We start from the raw sequence: 20,377 nt of genomic DNA on the forward strand, positions 1-20,377 counted from the left end.
GATTTACTTAGCTATTGATTTGTATAGAGTGGTCTAGATCCTTGGAGTGGGTAAAAGTACGGTACGGGGTTGAAGGTATAACAATTTCAACTGTTATAAAATTGTTGAACCCTTTGCTACGTACAATCTTTCATAATTCTTCCTTCCAGAATTGGCGCTATTTTAGTTTTTTGCAAGTTACAAATTTTTCAGTCATTTTTTGTAGGAAAACACAGGATTGAAAAATGATTTCAGGGCAGTTTCAACATCGTTTTAAATTTTCATTTTTTGTCTTGGAAATCTTAGTACTGAATTTGCATCATTTTTCTAATTTTATTTTGTGTGGAAAAATTTTTATTCCCTGAAAAAAGTTCAAAATTTTGTAAAAGAAAAAGTTTCACTATTTTTGTTTTTTTGCTATATAAGCTTTTCGAATCTGAAAGGGTTTCATCATCAAGTTTGAATTGCTAATCAATCAGGTCTGATATCATATAATGGGATGTGATCAGATTTAATTAGGTCCCACTTATTAGTTCCTGACAAGTTTGATCAGATTTAATCCGATAAGAAAATCTGATCCGATTTTATATGCAGGTAGATCTGATCAGATCCAATCGAATGTGAGGGATGTCTGGATCTGATCATGTCTGGCTACTCAGATCAGCTCTGATCAGATCCATTCGCATCTACCCAGATTTAATGAGATGACCTATATTGGATCAGATCAGATCCGATCTGAACAAGATTTAATCTGATCAAAACGTTGATCAGACTAGATAATGATTGAATTAGATCAAATTTGTATAGATTTAATCCGATCAAAACTAGGATCTGATCTAGTCAATATCATCAGTCAGGTCTGATAAGATCTATTGAGATGTGTCCAAAAATCAGATGTTCCCTTTTTGATAAGATCACGTTGAAAGAGAGTTAACACAATCAAAACTTTGATCAGGCCTGATAATGATTGAATCTGATCAGATTTGAACAGATCTAATCCGACCAAAACTCAGATCTGATCTCGTCTGATATGATCAGTCAGGTTTGATCAGATCTATTTAGATGTGTCCAAAAATCAGATGTTCTCTTTTTGATCAGATCAGGTCTGATGAGGTCTATTGAGATGTATCCAAAAATCAGATGTACCCTTTTTGATCAGATCAGGTCGAAAAAGATTCAACTCAGTCATAACATTGATCAGATCTGACATGATGGAATCCGATCAGATCTGATCAGATCTATTGAGATGTATCCAAAAATCAGATGTTTCCTTTTTGATCAGATCAGGTCGAAAAAGATTTAACACAATCTAAACTTTGATCAGGCCTGATAATGATTGAATCTGATCAGATTTGAACAGATCTAATCCGATCGGAAATCAGATCAGATCTGGTCAGATCCAAGCGGATTTGAGGCACGTCTAGATCTTTTCTTATAATCTTATCTAATCTGATCAAGCAAGTCTGATTGTATATGGCCTGATGAATCAGATCCATTTAGATCTGACCAAATTTAATCAGATGCCCCTTGGCTTTATTTCATCAGATCCGGTCTGAGCAGATCTAATTCAATTAAAACTCTGATCAGATCAGATAGATAATGATGAAATCTATAATCAGCCATCAGGTTTGAATAGATCTAATGTGGTGAAAATTTGATTAGATTTGAACTAATCTAGCTTGACCAAAACGTTGATGAGACCTGATAATGATTTAATCTGATAAGTTTGGAACATATCTAAGCCAATCAAAACTGATTAGATCTGGTTAAATCCAATTTTCATATCTGTTTTGACCTCAAGTCTGGTTACATCTGGTCTGATCAATTTAGTCTGATGAAGTGTAATTAGACTTAATCTGATAAAATCTATTTAGATCTGATCAAAAATCAGATCTCCCCTATTTGATCAAATCAGATCTGAACAGATTTGACTTCATCAGAATTCACAAAACACTGATCTGAACAGAAATGATTGAAACTGATCAAGTTGGAACAGATCTTATCTGATTAAAACTCTGATCAAATTTGGTCAGATCCGAATGGACCTGAGGAATGACTATATCTTTCATATCTGGTCTGATCGATCAGATCTGATCATATCTATTCAGATCTAGGAAACTATGATCTATGTGTCTTCTATTGAATCACATCAGGTCATGAACAGATTTAATTGAATCAAAACTTTCAAAACTCTGATATGATTGGATCTAACTGGATCTGAGACTGATGAATGTTTTGATCTGATCAGATATGGTCTGATTAGATCAAGTCTGGTCAGAATCATTCACATCTCGTCAGATTTAATCAGGTGCCCGCTGTTAGATCAGACCCGAAAAAATCATCAGATCCCATCAGGACCGCCTTACTTACCTTATCCGATGCGAACATTTTATCGATTCAATAGGGGGAGACTTGATTGGATCTGGCCAGATCTGAATAGATGATTCCCTAATGTATAATATGAGATGGTTTATCTATGTTCTTTAATTTTTTATGTACCTTTTCCATGTGGTCCAAATTCTTAATGTCAAAGGAAAGATTGGTAACAATGGATCGATCAAGGTGTTCTTTGAACTTCGCTTCGATTCATCTGCTAGTTTCTCCTCCATAAATTTCTCGACTGTCTCCGTATTTGATTTTATAGATTCCGCTGGAGTCTTTAGGTCTATCCTTGTCTGACTGTTGCCAATAAGGTTTTTGATTTTAGTCTCGTTGAAAATAGGACCTGTATGTTGTTTTTTTTTCATCTAATTTTTGAGGACAAAACTTATGTACTTATTCAAACGATTTCTCATATCTTTGATGATCCCCCTCAATGGCCTCTTCTCTTTTAGGTAGCTCTATGGTTTAGAAAGAACTAAAACTTTACAGACAATTCATTAATGAAGTGCCAAATATTCTCGTGATTGGGTAAAAGTGGTAAAATAGTCGGAGATAGGTGCCTATATTTATCTAGCAGCATATGTGTACGGTGTACGAAAGATGTTATAGTATTTATGCCACACTATATCAACTTAGGAGCCACTTCGTCTACTAGTAGGTATCTAGGTATTACAATTTTCACCACACCTTACTTGGCAACTGTGAGATTCCATCGTGGAATACGACTAGATACGAGTGTACGCACATATAAAGAGCCAGATCTCTGCGCAGCATACATACACAAGTCGCGTAGCAGAAATTATAATAATTATAACATATTTGGGAAGATATCGTTCAGGTTTCTTGATAATCCAGTCAACTAGCCAGTAGCGTTTCTAGCGGCTTAACCAACATTCATCTCCGCGTTTGCCTCGCTTCTTCTTCCATCATCGTGTCTTGCTTCAACATCGTAATAAGAAAGACATAAGACAGGTTTTCTTCGGTTTGGTTAGATCAAAGCGGAAGACTGTTCCGGTTGGTACAAAAATTCCGCCAATCGAATCTAACATTTTCTAGGTCAGTGGTACTAACAAAACGAGTCAATGTCCGATATTAATACAGGTGTGCGTATGTGCTATGGCTATGGCTGTATATGTCATATCTAGTACGTCAGTCTGTTTCTACTTTCGACTTATAACTATACAGGTACCTACTATAAAGGTAGGTAAACTTACTTATACGTACAGTGAGCTATGTGCACATACTCGAGTGGTTTTTTCCCTTCTAAATGCGTGGATATATTGTTGTTGGCGAACTTAAGGATGGACTCCTATATAAGTACTGTTCAAAGATGAATAGAGATAAAGAGGGAACAGAAGGGACAAGATAGAGGCTGTGTAATGAGAATGACGATTTGTACTACAAGTATAATAATAATGATACACACAAAAGGTGCCTATATGCCTAATGTACTGTATATGATATGATGTAACGGAGACTATAATAAAATATGGTCGAATTGAACTTGTTGTTATGAGTGTACGAGTAGTAGTTGCAACGCTGGAATTAATTTTACTTTCGAGAATAATGCGTTTTAACGACGCTCTAGCATAATGGCTTAATTAACGACCAATGTTGTCACGATGCGACGGTCCAATGGGTGTCGTGTACTAGTACCTTATTTGTTTGGGTATTATGTAGCATGTCTGTAGGTATGAGTATCTGTTTATTGTGCTCAAGTGTGGTCTTATTGTTAGACTAGGTCTGCAGGTACATATAGAATACTACGTCCATCACGAACATTCCTTTTTCTTTCAACTTCATTATTGCAATATGTTACATGTATCCACTTTTTGAAAAGAGAAATGCTAATTACGATGCGGCAAATACGTACAATTAATTTTCGGCAAAAAAAAATAATTTCCGAGTCTATTAAATTCGCAGGAAAGAGTTTTCATTCTCATGAGTGAGGCCAATTTTAAATAAGAGTGAGTAATTAGCGGATGATTTAGTAGCTGCCTATCTAGAGACGAAACGAACCTAAATATTAGACAGGAGGTCTTGTAAACAGGATGTCAGAAGGTATCACTCATGACAACTTTTGCTACATTCGAGATACCTATAATAGGTACTTCGAGAAATTTTTGGTCAAATTTTTAGATTAGGAAAAAAGAACTGTGGCTTAAAATTTAGAATTTAAAAAATAATCGTGTTGAAATCTGAACTTTTTTCAAGTGGCAGAAAAATTTTCAAACTGGGTACGAAGAATTCAAAAACTTATCCAATAATACACTACCGAGTCAATTTTCAGATGCTGTTTTTTTTTTGTATTTTTGATGACTTTTTGAACCGTTGAGCGTGGTTTATTTTAAATGAAAAATTCAAAATTATCTCAAATAGAAGGAGAAGACCGAAATTTGATTTACTTTTATCCTTTTTCAGCCACCCAGATTGATTGAGAGTGAGTTCAACTTTCAAGTCGTTCTGGAGCCTCCAGAAGATTTTCGATTTTCCAGTTATTGGAAAAATATGCTATAAAAAGTATCAAAATGAAATCGAGCACTTGAGTATACTCGGTTTACTGATCTATGTAATCCTTTTTGATCGTTTTGACATAAACATCCTAAATCGATGGTATTCCACGCAAATCAAAAATCATTTTCAACGAAAAAATAAAAAAAAAATTGAAAGGAAAATGTGAAATTTAATTTGTAGGTAGGTGGGTCCCTATTTTTTTATTTTGAATTCCAATATCAAATGGCCGTGATTTCAAGCTGTTCTGGAGTCTTCAGTGGAATTTTAGGTTTTCAAATTTTGGAAAAATTGTAAAAAAAATTTACCTAAATGTAATTTTAGCGTCTGCAAATTCGTATTGAATGTCCTTGAAGAATGTAGCTTTTTTCAAGATCTGAAGAACTGAAAAATCCGCTGGAGAATCCAGGTACATATAGGTATGTATTAGCTCAAGTAAAATGGATTACCGTTCAATTTTGTAGATTAAAAACGGAGCATTGGTCAAATTTCAAAAAATATTTGTAAATAAACAGTTTTTTTATTTATTAATTTATTTTTTATTTTATTACAATCCAAGAAAATTTTGGATTTGAGAAGACAGAAACAGATTCTGAAAATTTTGTTGCCTAATCAATCTACAGATTGGCAAAGATGAAATTTAGTAGTGCTGAATTTCATTTTGATTTTTTTTATACCTACTATAAAAATTAGCAAATTAGCTGGAGACTCCAGAACGTCTAAAAACCTCCACCAATCAATTTACATAGATGGTTTCCAATAGGATATGAAACGATTTTCAGCCATTATTTCTACCCTCTCCTCCTCCTTCTTCCCTAAAAAAAAGCTGTCAAAATATACATATTTTCAAAATTTCTATCTAAATCAACCATTTTTTTATTTGAAGATTTTTTACAAACTGAGACATTCAAAAATTCTCTGGAGGCTCCAGAACTACTTGTAACTACAACCAATGAATTTGAGAAAGCCTACAAAATAACATAGAAAGTACATTTCAGTTTTCCTCTTCAATTTTATCAAATTGTGATTTTTTTTTCATGAAAAAATACCAAATTTGAAACTCAAAATTTTTCAATAATTAAAGTAGGAACAAATGGAACATATTGTAATTTAGTTTTGATTTGGTGATAAATTTTTCTGTGCTGTACCGATTCTTTTTTTGCCCATTTCAAAAAATTTTCAATTTACAACATTTAAAAATAAACTGCTAAAACATAGCAAATTTTCGACTTTTTTTTTGCAAAATATTCTAGGTATATACATACTTGTATTTTTTTGAAAGAAATGGGCCAATGTAAAATTTCTAGATATTAAATATCCCTTCCAACACGAAAATAGCATATTTTAGGCAATTCTGGAGCTTACATCAAATTTTTAATTTTTCTCAAGGAATTTAAAATTATTCTGGAGGGGCTAAAATTGCGTTTTATAATGTCTATACCGTTTTACACTGGTTGACACAAATTTCAAGCGTATCAGATCAGTTCAAAAATTTTAGTAAAATACCAAAATATTATTTTGATGACTTTTTTTTTTTTTTTTTTTAATTTAGGGTGTTTATAATTGCCTTGAATAATCAGAAAATTAACTTTTGTACCAATGCACCTTAAACTTCAGGAAACGCTGGACCCAGGTCAATTTCTTCCTTTGCCCTCTTCCCTTCATGATTCTTACTGCAGGTTTCTGAAGATGATAAAAAAATCAAATAGACGATATCTATGTAAATAAGCAAACCGCTTAGAAAATCCGAATTTTTGTGCTAAAAACCTGTTGATCAAATATTCAATTTTTAAAAAAATTTTCACCTCTTCAAAATAAATGGAAAATCTTCCAGAACATAGAAAACTGGCTGGAGGCACCAAAGTCGCCCAAAATTAATTGTACCTATTCACTATCTATTGAGTTAATAATTAACCACACTGGTTAGTTTCATTTGAAAAAAAACTACATAGAAACTTGCAATATTAGCAGTTTTTTATTTTTTTTCTATACTCAAAAGTTTTCCAAAAATCAAAAAATGAACCTCAGAGCTTACTACAAAATTTTATGGTTCATTTTAGTTTTTCTGTTCAATTTCACTTCGAATAGAATTTCTTATATGTACTTATAAATAGATTAGGTACCTACACATTTCAATGAGCAATTAAAAAACCTACATCTACAATCTACATAGGTACTGATTTCCAAGAATATTTCTCCCTTCATAAAGTAGGTATCAAGTTATATACTCACCTATCGTACCTATTCGCAAGCACGAAAATTCGTGTCCTGGTTCTAATTGCAATCTGTAAGCAGGCATGTCTAAATCTAATTGTAAGTACACAGATGTGCAAGTGTAATTATACAGACAAATCCTCTAATGGCGAATCTTTCAACGCAATGCTTGCTTTTAAAATATCATAAATGCTTATTTTTTATAACCAAGCACTCCATCAATCAATAAGTTATAAATGACTCAAGAGCCAGAGTATCCAATATCCATTCAACGTGATGGATTTTTCCATAGGTAGGTATACTCAAAAGCGAGCCATTTCGCATTAAGCATATACAAGTACAACGCTATACCAATGTATTTATGAAATGTTGGTAATTTGACGAGATTATACACCTAAGATACCTACTTATATACACTGTACGTAGGAGTAGTCATAAGCAACGAGTGAAAATGAAATGAAAAATGCGTACACGATAAATCTTCGCGGAACGTAATCATGGACCAAGCTTCGAAACATCATAAGTATGTATGTACAATGAAACGACATATTCAGATGAATTAGTACAATTGTGATCAGTTTCACTGGAGTAATTTTCGCCTGCTTGATACATTGTATTTGGTATGAACTAGTGACCGATATGTATAGATACGTAGATACTGGTGCTCAGTTATAGTAAAACTTGTTTCAGTGCTACGAGCTGAAATCTCATACTTGTCGAAGATACGCCTTTGCAATTGTGTTAATGAAAGTTTTCATTAATGGGTATAAGATGGAGAATGATCATGGGATCGATAGATAGCACTATTTAAGTATTATAGTACCTACCTAGGCTGCTTATAATGTTATTCCGTGTTATTTATTATATAGGAATTCTTGGTTGAGTCAAATAATGGAATATGAGATTAATGATGAAGGCGAGTAATTAAATTCTCAAAATGTTTTCTTGCATTATTGTTCGATGTTGTTTTTTTTTTTTTTTTTTTTAACCACTGAAATGTGGAGTAAGTAACTCTTCCCTCTCAAATGAATTTAAATCATTCATTAGGTAGGTACGTATTAAAAAAAAAAAAAAAAAAAAAAATGAAATAGGAGCTAAAAAGGGAGCATTTTGATTTTTGAGCGAACTCCTGAAAGTTTATATTACAACTTCATTTAATAATAAGCAACTTATACGTTGCCATCTATCTGACATACGATCACGAATCAGAACCAAACAGTTTACATACTTCTCATCACCATATGATTAAGATTTAGTATAAAAATGTATGCCTAAAAAGATTAATTTGTATATTCAAAATGAAACAGACGGACGCGAACGCCACCATCACCTATATCACGTACAACAAATTAACCGATGAAATAATTCAATATTTTTTAATTTTTATTCACAAGGACGTGATAATAAACTTAACAAATTACAGGATTCACATCGTCGAGATGTTCACGTTTATTCAGCTTTCAAGAAGTTCAATAGCGAAATGAACACGATCCAGGCTACGATGTGTTGAAGTATAATTATCAAGTAGACATATCTGTTATATGAAGCCATTCCACTCCACACAAAATACGTTATACAAACGAAATTAAACAAAAAGTATACGCAGGTAAGGAGAATTATATTATTAAGCCAGTAACAACGTCGAATGCGGTTTGTTTATATTATTTTCATGTACCTAGGTACAGGTAGAGAGGTACCTAACCTAAGACGATGAAAAGGAAATTGTCTGTGTTTTGCTTGTATCTTTGTGCAGACAATGAATACCTACCTATACTGGAACAATAAAGTAAGAGTAAATAGTGAGTAAGTCCATCAAATTCGTGGTGCTTTACTTACGATTGTTTTTATTCTGAAATTGGCAACTGTAGGTGATTTTTTATTAGATTGGATGGCAGACAGGTGAAGGGAAAAAATAATGGTTTGTCGAATAATGATTGAAATTTAACTTCTGCCTGCGAAACAGAAAATACAATTTCTTTTACATTGGGAGAAAATGGCTGCCTGTGCTGTCTTCTTAAGGCAACCACCTTTTTTTGAGGGACATTTTCGACATGAGAGATGTACATATTTTTGGGGCAAAATTTTCCGGAAAAACATGCCCTAAAATCTCTAAATGAGCATTTCAAGGTTTGAGTAATTTCCGTTTTAGGAAACGTTTTCTTGAAGCCTAATATTTTAGGAGCTGGATTTCATTTGAATCTTTGAGAATCCAAGTTTGGCTTTGGTATTCATAGAAAAGTCAGAATTTGATAAAATTGAGACAGAAAATTTAAATTGAATTCACCGGGGAGGCGGGGGGGGTGGAACGCTTCTCAAGCCAATGGTAAATTTTGGATATTATTCCTGCGTTGAAAAAGATGCTGAAATTTATTTTGGTCCATTTTATGAGAATTTCTCCAAAATAGGAAAATCAAAGCAGGAAAATAACCTAAATATTTGCTGAAGGTTTTAAAAGAGCGCAGCACCATCCCAAATCTATTCGAAAGGTCGAAAATGGGACATGAACCCAATTTCAGCCATCTATCTCAACTTTATCAAATTTTGATATTATCTATGGAAAATAAGGCAATTTTGAATGTCAATATCCATGTGTCACACAATTTACTAATGATATTGATGGAGTTATTAAAATCCTATCTGAAAACTACAAGCACCTAGAATACAGATCTATGAAAATTAGATTTACAAAACTGCAGAATAAATTGAAAAAAAACCACCCCTGAAGAAGAAAACAAACCTGACCATACATCAGAATCATCTGAAGACTCATCATCATCATCATCAGAGAATGAGAAAAACTTGAATTAATTCCTACTTTTGTTTTGTTTTTGTTTTTGTTTTTTTTTCTTACTAGATATCCATGATAATGTTACTGCTATTATTTTAGTATTTAGTTTACTACCTATTCAGTAGAAATATTTATAGCATTGTTGTAGGTATTTAGGAACTTGATTGTAAATAATTTTTGAATCTTATAAGCCAGTCAAAAAACAAAAAAGCAAAAACAAAAAAAAAAAATCAAATCAAATCAAATTACTTTTGGATTATTAAATCAAAACAAAATTTTAAAAATTTTCTACAAACATGAAATTTGTAAAAAAAAAAAAAAAAAAAAAAAAAAAAAAAAAAAAAAAATTGCTGGAAAATTTCAATCTTTTCTCACCCCCCCCCCAATCTTTTTTTTTAAAAAATAGTCTGGTATGAATTTTCTCATTCAATGGAATATAAATGGTGTTTATAGCCACTCTGGTGAACTCAAGACTCTCATAAGCAAATTTAACCCTGAAATTATTGCCTTACAAGAGACACATCTCCGCAATCATCACTCTTTTAACCTCCGAAACTACAGCTCTTATCGTTTCAACTTTCAAGGAGGAAATAAAGCTTGCGGAGGCACAGCAATTTTTGTAAAAAAAACTACCTTATCATCTACCTTAAATATTTCTATAGGCAATATCCAAGCAAATGCAATAACCATTGAGGCTCCAAATTTTTATAAGTCAAAAATATCTGTCTGTAATGTTTACATACCTCCTCACCAGGACATAACAGAATATGAATTAGATCAACTTTTTGCCCAAATACCAAAACCTTATATTGTTGTAGGGGATTTTAATGCCCACTCTAAAACTTGGGGATCAAGTATCACAAATAATAGAGGTAATGTAATTGACAAATTTCTCCTGAAAAATGATACTTTCCTTCTGAATGAGTCAAAACACACTCACTTTAACATTTCTAATGGTACCTATTCAAACATTGATTTAGCTTTTTGTTCCCCAAACATTTCTCATCTTTTGAACTGGAACCCCCATGATGACCTTTATTATAGTGACCACTTTCCGATTAGCATCAACATCCCTCTTCAAACTCAGAAACCCACACATGAAAAATGTCCCAAGTGGATTCTAAACAAGGTAAACTGGTCACATTTCAACAAAAAAGTTCTCCCAATTGACTTTACACCAGATGATCTGGACACTATAGTTTCATATTTCACAACTTCTATTATCCAAGCAGCTGAAGAAACCATTCCAAAAACTTCAACCAAAGTTCCCAAAAAATCTGTCCCATGGTGGTGTCATGAACTAAAAACTGCAATCCAAGATAGAAAAAGATCATTAAAAAAGTACCAAAAAAATCGCACTCTTGACAACCTCATTGATTTCAAGAAAAAAAGAGCTATTGCTCGCCAAATCAACTTATCTAAACAAAGAGAAAGTTGGAATAATTTCATGTTGAGCATCACCCAAAGCACATCTACAAAAGAAATGTGGAAAAAAGTTCAAATCCTTAAAGGAAGTTATATACCTACTGAAATACCCTACTTAGTAGATGACAACACTGAAATAAACTCAATAGATGACATTGCAAACACCTTAGCTAGATCCTTTGCAAAAGCTTCTGCAACTGCCTCTTATAGCTCTGCTTTCCAAACACTAAAAACACAAATAGAATCCACCCCCTTAGACTTTTCATCTCAAAATCTAGAACCATACAACTCTCTTTTCTCTCTTGAAGAGCTAAATCATTGTCTAAACTACAACATTAAAGATTCATCCCCTGGACCTGATGAAATACACTCTCACATGTTAAAGTACCTTTCAGACACTGGAAAAGAAGATTTACTTCAATTATATAACAAAATTTGGACTTCGGATTCCTTCCCAAAATTATGGAAAACTGCAACAATCATTCCAATATTAAAACCAGATAAAAGCCCAAATCTGGCATCTAGTTATCGCCCCATCTCCTTAACTTCAGTTCCTTGCAAAATACTTGAAAAAATGGTTATTAAACGTCTTAATTGGTATATTAATTCCTCAAACTCTCTTAGCATTTATCAAAGTGGTTTCAGAAAGAAAAGATCTACCCTAGACCACCTCTTTAGTCTCCAAAAAGAAATTAGTTCGGCCTTCCAGAATAAAGAAAGTGTTCTTTCAGTCTTTTTTGATCTTGAAAAGGCATTTGATAAAGCCTGGCGTTATAAAATTCTCCAAAAATTACATTCCATTGGAATTAGAGGACATTTGGCTTACTTTATTCAGAATTTCTTAACAAACCGTACTTTTAGAGTGAGAGTTGACAATACATACTCAGAGTTTTTTGAAATTGAAAATGGAGTCCCCCAAGGTTCAGTTCTTAGCACAGTCTTATTTATACTTTTGATTGATGGCATTTCCAATGTTGTTTCTAGACCCATCTCTCTGAGAATCTTTGCTGATGATATAAACATTTCCTTTCGTTCAAATAATATTCAACTAGCTCTTCAAGTAATCCAAGAAACCCTTGAAAAAATTGAATCATGGGCAGATTCAAATGGTCTAACCTTCTCTGAGTCAAAAACCCACTGTATACTTTTCACCAAAAAAAATAAGATTCCTTCAGATCTCATCCTCAACTTCAAAGGACACTCTTTAGAATTCAAAACCACAACTAAATTTCTTGGCTTAACTTTTGATAGAAAACTAAATTGGACTCCTCATTTTCTAAAAGTAAAATCAGATATCATGAAACGCCTAAATCTGTTGAAAATAATCAAAAACACCAAGTATAAACCATCTCGCAAACTCCTACTTCACTTGTATAAATCTCTAATTCGCAGTAAAATTGAGTATGGAAGCCCATGTTTTACAAATATCTCAAATAAAACTTCAAATATCCTAAAAACAATTCAAAATTCAGCCCTAAGGATCTGTTTAGGAGCCCTCTATTCCTCTCCAATAGATAGCCTATATTGTGAAGCAGCAGAATTACCCCCAGATTTCAGAAGAACTCTCATAACAAACAAATTCATCTCAAATGCATCCACCAACCCTTCCCATCCACTCCAAAACTCAATTAACCCACCCAACCCCCAACATTTTGATCATATAGAAGGACCCATTTCTAATTTCATCACAATGTTGAATGATCTTCAAATCAATCCCAAAACTCTCATCCAAAAACCAATATTATACCCCCCTTGGCTTCTAAAACCTCCTCAAGTCAACCTACAGCTTATTAACTATCCAAAAAATAGCCACTCTCCATTAGTAATAAAACAGAACTATCTTGAACTTTTATCAGAATACAAAAAATTCAATCTTTGCTTTACAGATGGATCAAAAATACCAACACTTCACACAGGATATGCATACTCTATAAATGATAGAATTTCAAATTTTAAAATCCATAACTGTTCTTCAATCTACACTGCCGAACTCACAGCTATTTTCCACTGTCTCTGTGACATACTCACTTATGAATCAGAAAATAAGTCCTTCTTAATTCAAAGTGATTCCCTCAGCTCACTAACTGCTATCCAAAATCTTTTTTCCGATCACCTTCTAATTCAAAATATTCATAAAACTCTATTTGACTTACAAAATTCAAACTTCTTCATACAGTTTATGTATGTACCCAGCCACATTGGAATCTTAGGAAATGAAATTGTAGATATTAATGCAAAATCTGCCACCATCCTTTCTCCCCTTATATTTATCACAGCTGACGACCTCAAATCTATCTTCACCCAAAACACACTTAAGAAATGGCAAAACTTTTGGTCCCTTCAAACCACAAACAAGCTCTTTCAACATAAAAAATTAGTCCATCCTTGGAAAAACCTCTCCCACTTAAACAAACTTGAAGAAATCATTATAACCAGACTGAGAATTGGCCACACAAAAATCACACACAATCACCTCTATGAAAAGGCCCCAAAACCCACATGTCAATTCTGCCTCTCAGAACTTATATCTGTCCAACACTTACTATTTCAATGTCCCTCCTTACATCAGCACAGACTGTCCCTACAAATAGATGAAAGATCCCTATTCATACCAGACGACCCTTCCGAAATTAAAAAATTCTTAGACCTAATTAAAAAACTTGACCTTACCAACTCGATTTAAATCTCATACGACGGGTGTAATAATCAAGTAATTACAAACACCCAAAGAAAAAAAAAAAAAAAAAAAAAAAAAAAAAAAAAATTCGTCTAAAATCCAAAATAAAATCCAATGCATGAAATTTGGCATGGTCGTGTATTTAGGTGGATTTTCAATTTTTTCTTTGTCTGATCCAAACAGCGATGAAAAGCTTTAAAATGAAACTTTGGCTTTTGACTTTGGCTTTCGGCTATCTCGATTTTTACGGCATGCTTTAGTCAAACTTTCGGCTTCCAATAGCTTTCCCTAATATTTTCTACTTAGCAGCTTTCAGCTATATTTCATTGAGCTTTTGGCTTTACGCTTTTAGCTTTGAACTTTTAGCTGATTCACCATAAAATTATGAAAAAAGCATCAACTTTTAGGGATTTATGTATCAGAGGACTGTGATTGCTTGATTAGAAAATTTCATAATGAGTGATAGTGGAGAACATTCATTATTTAGGATTTTTTCTTCTTTTTTTTTCAATTTTTCACTGCAATAAATCGCATTAAAATAATTTTTTTTTCATTTTTTTGTTTTTTCCAAATTTAAAGAATTTAAATTTGCAAAAAATCCTTTGAAAAAGTAAAAAAAAAGAAACTTTTGGCTAGCTTTTGGCTTGGAAAACATGAAACTTGCAAACTTTCAACTTTTGACGTGGTGCAAAAATCTGCCCAGCTGTTGGCTTTCGGCTTTCGGCTTTGAGCTTTGAGCTAGCTTTTCATCTCTGGGTCCAAAAATGTTTTTGTCATTCGGGATAACTTACTCGTACCCATAATAAAAACCACAATATTCACAATTGGTCAATTGCATATGAAAAAAAAACAGTTTTTTCAAAATTAAACATTCCCAATTATTTTTTGTACTTACCTAATATTTTTTTTCTCATTTTTGAAGAACAAACGTAAACACACTTTCCGTTACTACTGCTCAAAAATTTAAAACACTATTTTCGTTTTCTCATCAAAAAAAAAATATATATCAACAATCATTTCATTTCTGAGCTCAAATCTCAAAATGAGTGGTTAGACAGCTGCAATCAATGGGAATCTATCTAAGAATCTCATTAGTCATTACTTAGTCATTACCACTGGATTTAGATGTTCACTAACATGGGAAAAAAGTGTATTTTTCAACATTTTACATTTTTTTTTTGTTGAAAAAAGTTCCTTTAAAAGTAGGTACTACTATTATCCCAACTTATGTCAAATTTGATCTCTGAATGTGGTTGTAATTCGAATTTGACCAAAAATAAGATATCCCAGCATTTATGCTATTTTAGGACGACAATTTTAGGAAAATTAAAAATTTTATAGGGCTCGACATTTTTTGTTCAGAACTGTTTTTTTTTTTTTTTTTTTTTTTTTTTGTAGAAGAAAGATTCTTATGGGTCCTCATGCTTGTATTAAAAAAAGTGAGTAAAATCTGCGAGTCAAAAAACGGAGAGAAATTCCAATTGTGAATTAAAACAAAGAAACCCAATATATCTTAAGGAAGAACAGCAGAATGAGATAGCTTGACAAATGTTTGACAATTTAAATATTCCTAAGGAGCCCTAGCTAAAATGGCTTATTTATTTATTTTTTTTTCAAGTAAAAATGACTCTCTCCTCCAGCAACATAGTACTACACTTCACATCGGGTGATCCAGCATTAGTGTCAAAAATTGTAGAGAAAACCACATTACATGTAAGTTGGGTTACCGATCCTAAAACCTGAAGGGGCAATAAGTATGGAATACCTACATTCACGTTAGTTCTTCTAAATTACATTGAGAAATGAAAACTGAATCTAATTGCGTCATTGGGTGTGCAGAATTTTAAAATATGCATAAAAAAGTTGTAAGTATGTAATTCAACTTTAGCCCATTCTCAAAAATGGAAGGGCTGCAATGATTGATTGCAATTTTTAAAGAAGCTCTATAGCACCTTCAGTTGATGCGCTTCAACTTTTCAAAAGGCTTCAGCACCCTAGATTTGAGTTAAGGTACTTATAACATAACTCGTAGAACGTTTACGATATTTTACCGATGTCTGAAATTGAAGATCTAACTTTGAATACCTTCGTCAATTTTGGAAATACCAGAATAAAAATTGAAAAGAAATTTTTTTGCGTTCAACATCTTTTCATGCCAGTTCAAATACAAAATTTTCAGTGAGGAGGTGTTTGAATTGAAGAGAGGGAATGTTTTCAATTCAATCAGAGTACTCAATAGTAGAATACAAATGTTTATTCAAAAAAAAAAAAAAAAAGTTTAAAAATACATTCAATAAACTTTAGTACACCACAATGGAATATTTTGTTCCATTCTGAAGATTATAACTTACTACATACGTATAAATAAAATAACGAAACAAATTACTCGTAAGTTTTCTAAATTGTTTGCTAATAATTTTTAATAAATTATAATTACAAGTATTTTTATCAACAAACAATTCAGGTTTTTCGTTAAACTATTGCGGATTGAAAAATGCGTCAATGAAAGTTACGTAACATAGAAAAATACCTAATTGCAACGATAAGTTATATCACAACGAACAAAATATAACTATAATAAATAGAACTTAAGTATCTATTTTCTAAACAAGTCAACTACCTTGTTTATCGCGTTCCAAAGACTTCTTTTTTCAGAAAGAAAATGCAATAGAGAGAAAGAATAATAAATAATAAAATAAGCTACTAATTATAACACTGAAAAAAAAAACAATAGCTTTTCATAATAACAAATTGACTTAAGCGCTTAAATTTCATGGTATAACATTACAAAAATATTAAATAAATAAACAACTATGCACAAAAAAAAATTAAATAGCAATGAGCAACGAGAATCTTAATAAATAATTAACGTTAATTTTCAAAGAATAAAGAACAAATTTTACTATTGAGATGGAAAAAAAAATTACACATAGAATTAACGAAATATATATTTGTGTCATTTGAATAAATCATTCGTTTGTTCCATCTTCGTACTTGAGAATAACTTCTTATCAAAGTGAGGTAATTAAAATTATATCCTCAAGTCTAAGATTGGATCAAGATATTGATCCATATGACACATGTGTTTTTCAACGCGGTAAGAATCGTTGTATAATGATTTATATATACATTTAACAATTTTACTAAAACATACAACAATCAATTTAAAATTTAAAATTTATATATTCGACACAAATCATTTCTAGTAATCGTTATTATAAATTATTTCAATTTAAATACTATAAATAGGTACGTTTTCAAGCATAGTATTTACATTGTTTTTTTAAAAAAATTATTACCTATATCAGAGAAAGTATTTTCTTTTTTATTTCTTTGGCATATCGGTATAATATGATTAAGTAGATTTATATTATGTATAGAATGTATTTTCTCTAATAATGTTTAAGTAGCATAAGTACTGTATATCTGAATGGTTTGAAGACGATGATGATTGTCTGATACATACAAAAAGAAATGGCTCAAAATTGATCATTTCTAACAAATGCACGAAGATTTTTTTTTATAGTCGAATTTTCATCTGGTCGAGTATGAAACTAAATATACTTAGGAACAATAATATTAAAAAATGAATTTTTATGCTTAGATATTCGAAAGATATTGTAGGTAACTTTAACATTAATACAACAACCAGCTTTCTGCTTCACAGATATCTTTCAACGCCTTTCGTAACGAACAATTAATTTACAATTATTTATACAAAGATACTGGCGATGAATTTTGCCAATGAAAAGTTGAAATACGGTTTTAGTCTTCTTGATGGAGCGTTATTGATTAGTTTGTGATGACATAATATTTTTTTGTTCAATTTTTTCCCCAACCAATTCTATAAATTTGAGAAAAAACAAACAACAAAAATTCAAAGTTCGTAAATTTTTTTCTTTTTAACGAGCAATGTATCCAAGTTTATGATCAGTCATCAGTGTCATCACAAAGCATTTTCATAATCTCATTTTCCAATTTCTGTAGTGAATTTCAGTTTTTTTTCTTCAAATTTTTAAGAAGCATGATTAAGCATTTCAAAAAAACTATTTGTAACTTTTTTTGATACTTAATACCTACCTAATTTCCAAATATTGATACAATACGTATAAGAAGCCACTTTTGAGAGGGGGAAGGAGGGGGGAAAACTAGCTGAAAAAACTTCTTAAAAAATACAAGTCACCTTCTCTATCAAAAAAATGAAAAAATTACAAAAAATTGAAAAATGTCTCAAATGCTGTAAAAACATTAAAATTTAAATAAAAAAACAAAAAAAACTGAATAGTGTAGAAAAATTAAGAGATATTTGACAATAATCGAAATGTTGATTAATCAAATTTTAAGTTTTTTTCTGATATAAAAAGAATCAAAACTAAAAAAAAAACTGCTGAAAAAAAAACTTGAGGAACAACTTTTTAGTAGGTAAATTAATAAAGCAAAGATGTTCCATCGAATTTCCAAAAAATTAATTTTCAGGTGCCAAAACTGCTTTAAACAAATGGAGAAAAAGAATCAAACAACAAAAAAATAATAAAAATGAAAAACAAAAAAAAAGTTAAAGATGAACACAAATTGAAAAACAAAACAAACTGAAAAAAAACCATTGAAAATTAAAGGAATACACAAATCCATCTGATAAAAAAATACAAAGATGATTAGGTTTAGGTGTAAAAAAAGTGCATAAGTATTTTTTAAAAATACTGAAAATTTTTCTACACAGTATATATTTTTAAAAAAGGTCATAAAATGACTGAGAAAAAATGAAACGAAATTAGTAATAAGTAGGTTAAATTGCTGAGTTATCATTTTGAAAAAAAATTTAAATTCACTAAAAAACTAAGAAAAGAAAAAAAAATCTATTTTCAGGTCTTGAAAATATTATAAATAAGTACCTATAAAATAATTAATGAAACTGTATTTTTAATATCAAAAAATGAAGTATTTTTAGCCATCAAAATTATCTCAAATAAATTGAAAAAAAAGAGAAAAATTGGTAGGTATTTTTAGGAGTAGAAAATAATATTTTTATCGGACAGATTAACATTTACATAAGAAGAACAATTCAGAAACAAATATACAGTGTAAAAAGACCTTTAAAAATTCGTTTTACAACATTTCTCAGAAATAGAAGCAATTTTTCTGGAATAAAAAAAAAAATGAAAAAATTTTAATAGGTATTAAAATTACTGACAGTGCATCACAAAAAATGAAAAGTACCTGATTCAATTTATCAAAATAATATTCTCTGGAGATTTGAAAAATTGAAACACTCAAGTTTTTAAGACGAGCCTTTCATCGTTCCAATGATCAAAAAACGTAAATTCAGGTAAATTTACCGACCCTCCAGTTCACAAATCGTTAAATATAAATCAATAAACGCCCAAAACAAAAACAGACCAAAAAAATGGCAAAACCATTTTCAAAACTTCATTAGCACGAAATCAACACCGCTCAGCTTAAATAACGAAGGCGCTATTAAAATAGTACATAGAACATTACACACAATATAACAACGACACGATGACAACAACAAAGAACATGAAAAATTATGACAACAATAATATCTGTGAATCAAAAAACCACGCACTCGACTCAACCAAACCTTAATAAGGTGACGTTTAACTCTTATGATTGGATCCGGTCTGTCTTTGAGGTGATACTTCGGCTTGCGGTAATCTATTGCCTATTAACCTCAACGCCATCCAATTGGCTAACGAATTAACCGCCAGTCCAGCCGCACCGCCGGATGTTTGAAATATATGCGATGCGTACTGCTGCTGCTGGTGTCGCATACGTTGCTGATGTTGCAGAATTTTCTGCTTTTGACGTTGAATTTGGTATCTATAGAGTAAGAATCCGGCGACGATGGCCGACAGAATGGCACATAACGCCATTAATATGAAAATGACGCTGAAGCCTTGTACCGGTAGGCAAATACCGTACACGACTTCTTCTCGTATTTTACCTTGGAATACGGTAACCGCTTCTTGTTTGTTATCCGGAGTAAACGCCAGGTCTGCTTCAGAAATTACTTCGTACAGACCGCTAACGCCGACGTTAGCGTTCTTAGCTTTGCTGTCCGAGACGACAAATGATCGTCTTCTTCTTCTCTGAAAAGAAGACGATGGTTTTTGATTATTAGTACTATTAGGTAGCGCTCCTAAACTAGGTTCAGTATCGTCTTTTAGTTTCCTTGGACCGTGAGGAAAACGTTCGTGCGGATCTCTTTGTAAGCTTAACGTATGGTGTTGTGATAAGACCTATAAATCAATTGAATTTCAAATAAAATTGTGAAGTATTACTTTTCTCTTATATAGTGCTACACGTGCTGCTAGACTATAGATTGCAAATGGTCTACCGAACGTGGGAGTGTGTGAAGAGTGAAAAACTATTTCGACTAC

General features: G+C 31.8%; 1 protein-coding gene across 2 annotated transcripts in view; it reads right to left on the bottom strand.

Moving 5' to 3' along the window:
• Positions 1-16,221: 16,221 nt before the first annotated feature.
• Positions 16,222-20,377, bottom strand: part of m (miniature) — a 111,793-nt gene continuing 107,637 nt past the window's right edge. The window contains exon 6 of one of the 2 annotated variants that reach the window (XM_065366579.1): positions 16,222-20,086. In XM_065366579.1, the coding sequence (XP_065222651.1) occupies positions 19,595-20,086 (492 nt within the window). In that variant the 3' untranslated portion in view covers positions 16,222-19,594. Of the gene's footprint in view, positions 20,237-20,377 lie in introns of both variants that reach the window. The other variant, XM_065366578.1, reaches the window with a different exon arrangement.

Source organism: Planococcus citri, chromosome 5, assembly GCF_950023065.1.
Source record: "Planococcus citri chromosome 5, ihPlaCitr1.1, whole genome shotgun sequence".
In the NCBI taxonomy this organism is placed as follows: Eukaryota; Metazoa; Arthropoda; class Insecta; order Hemiptera; family Pseudococcidae; genus Planococcus; species Planococcus citri.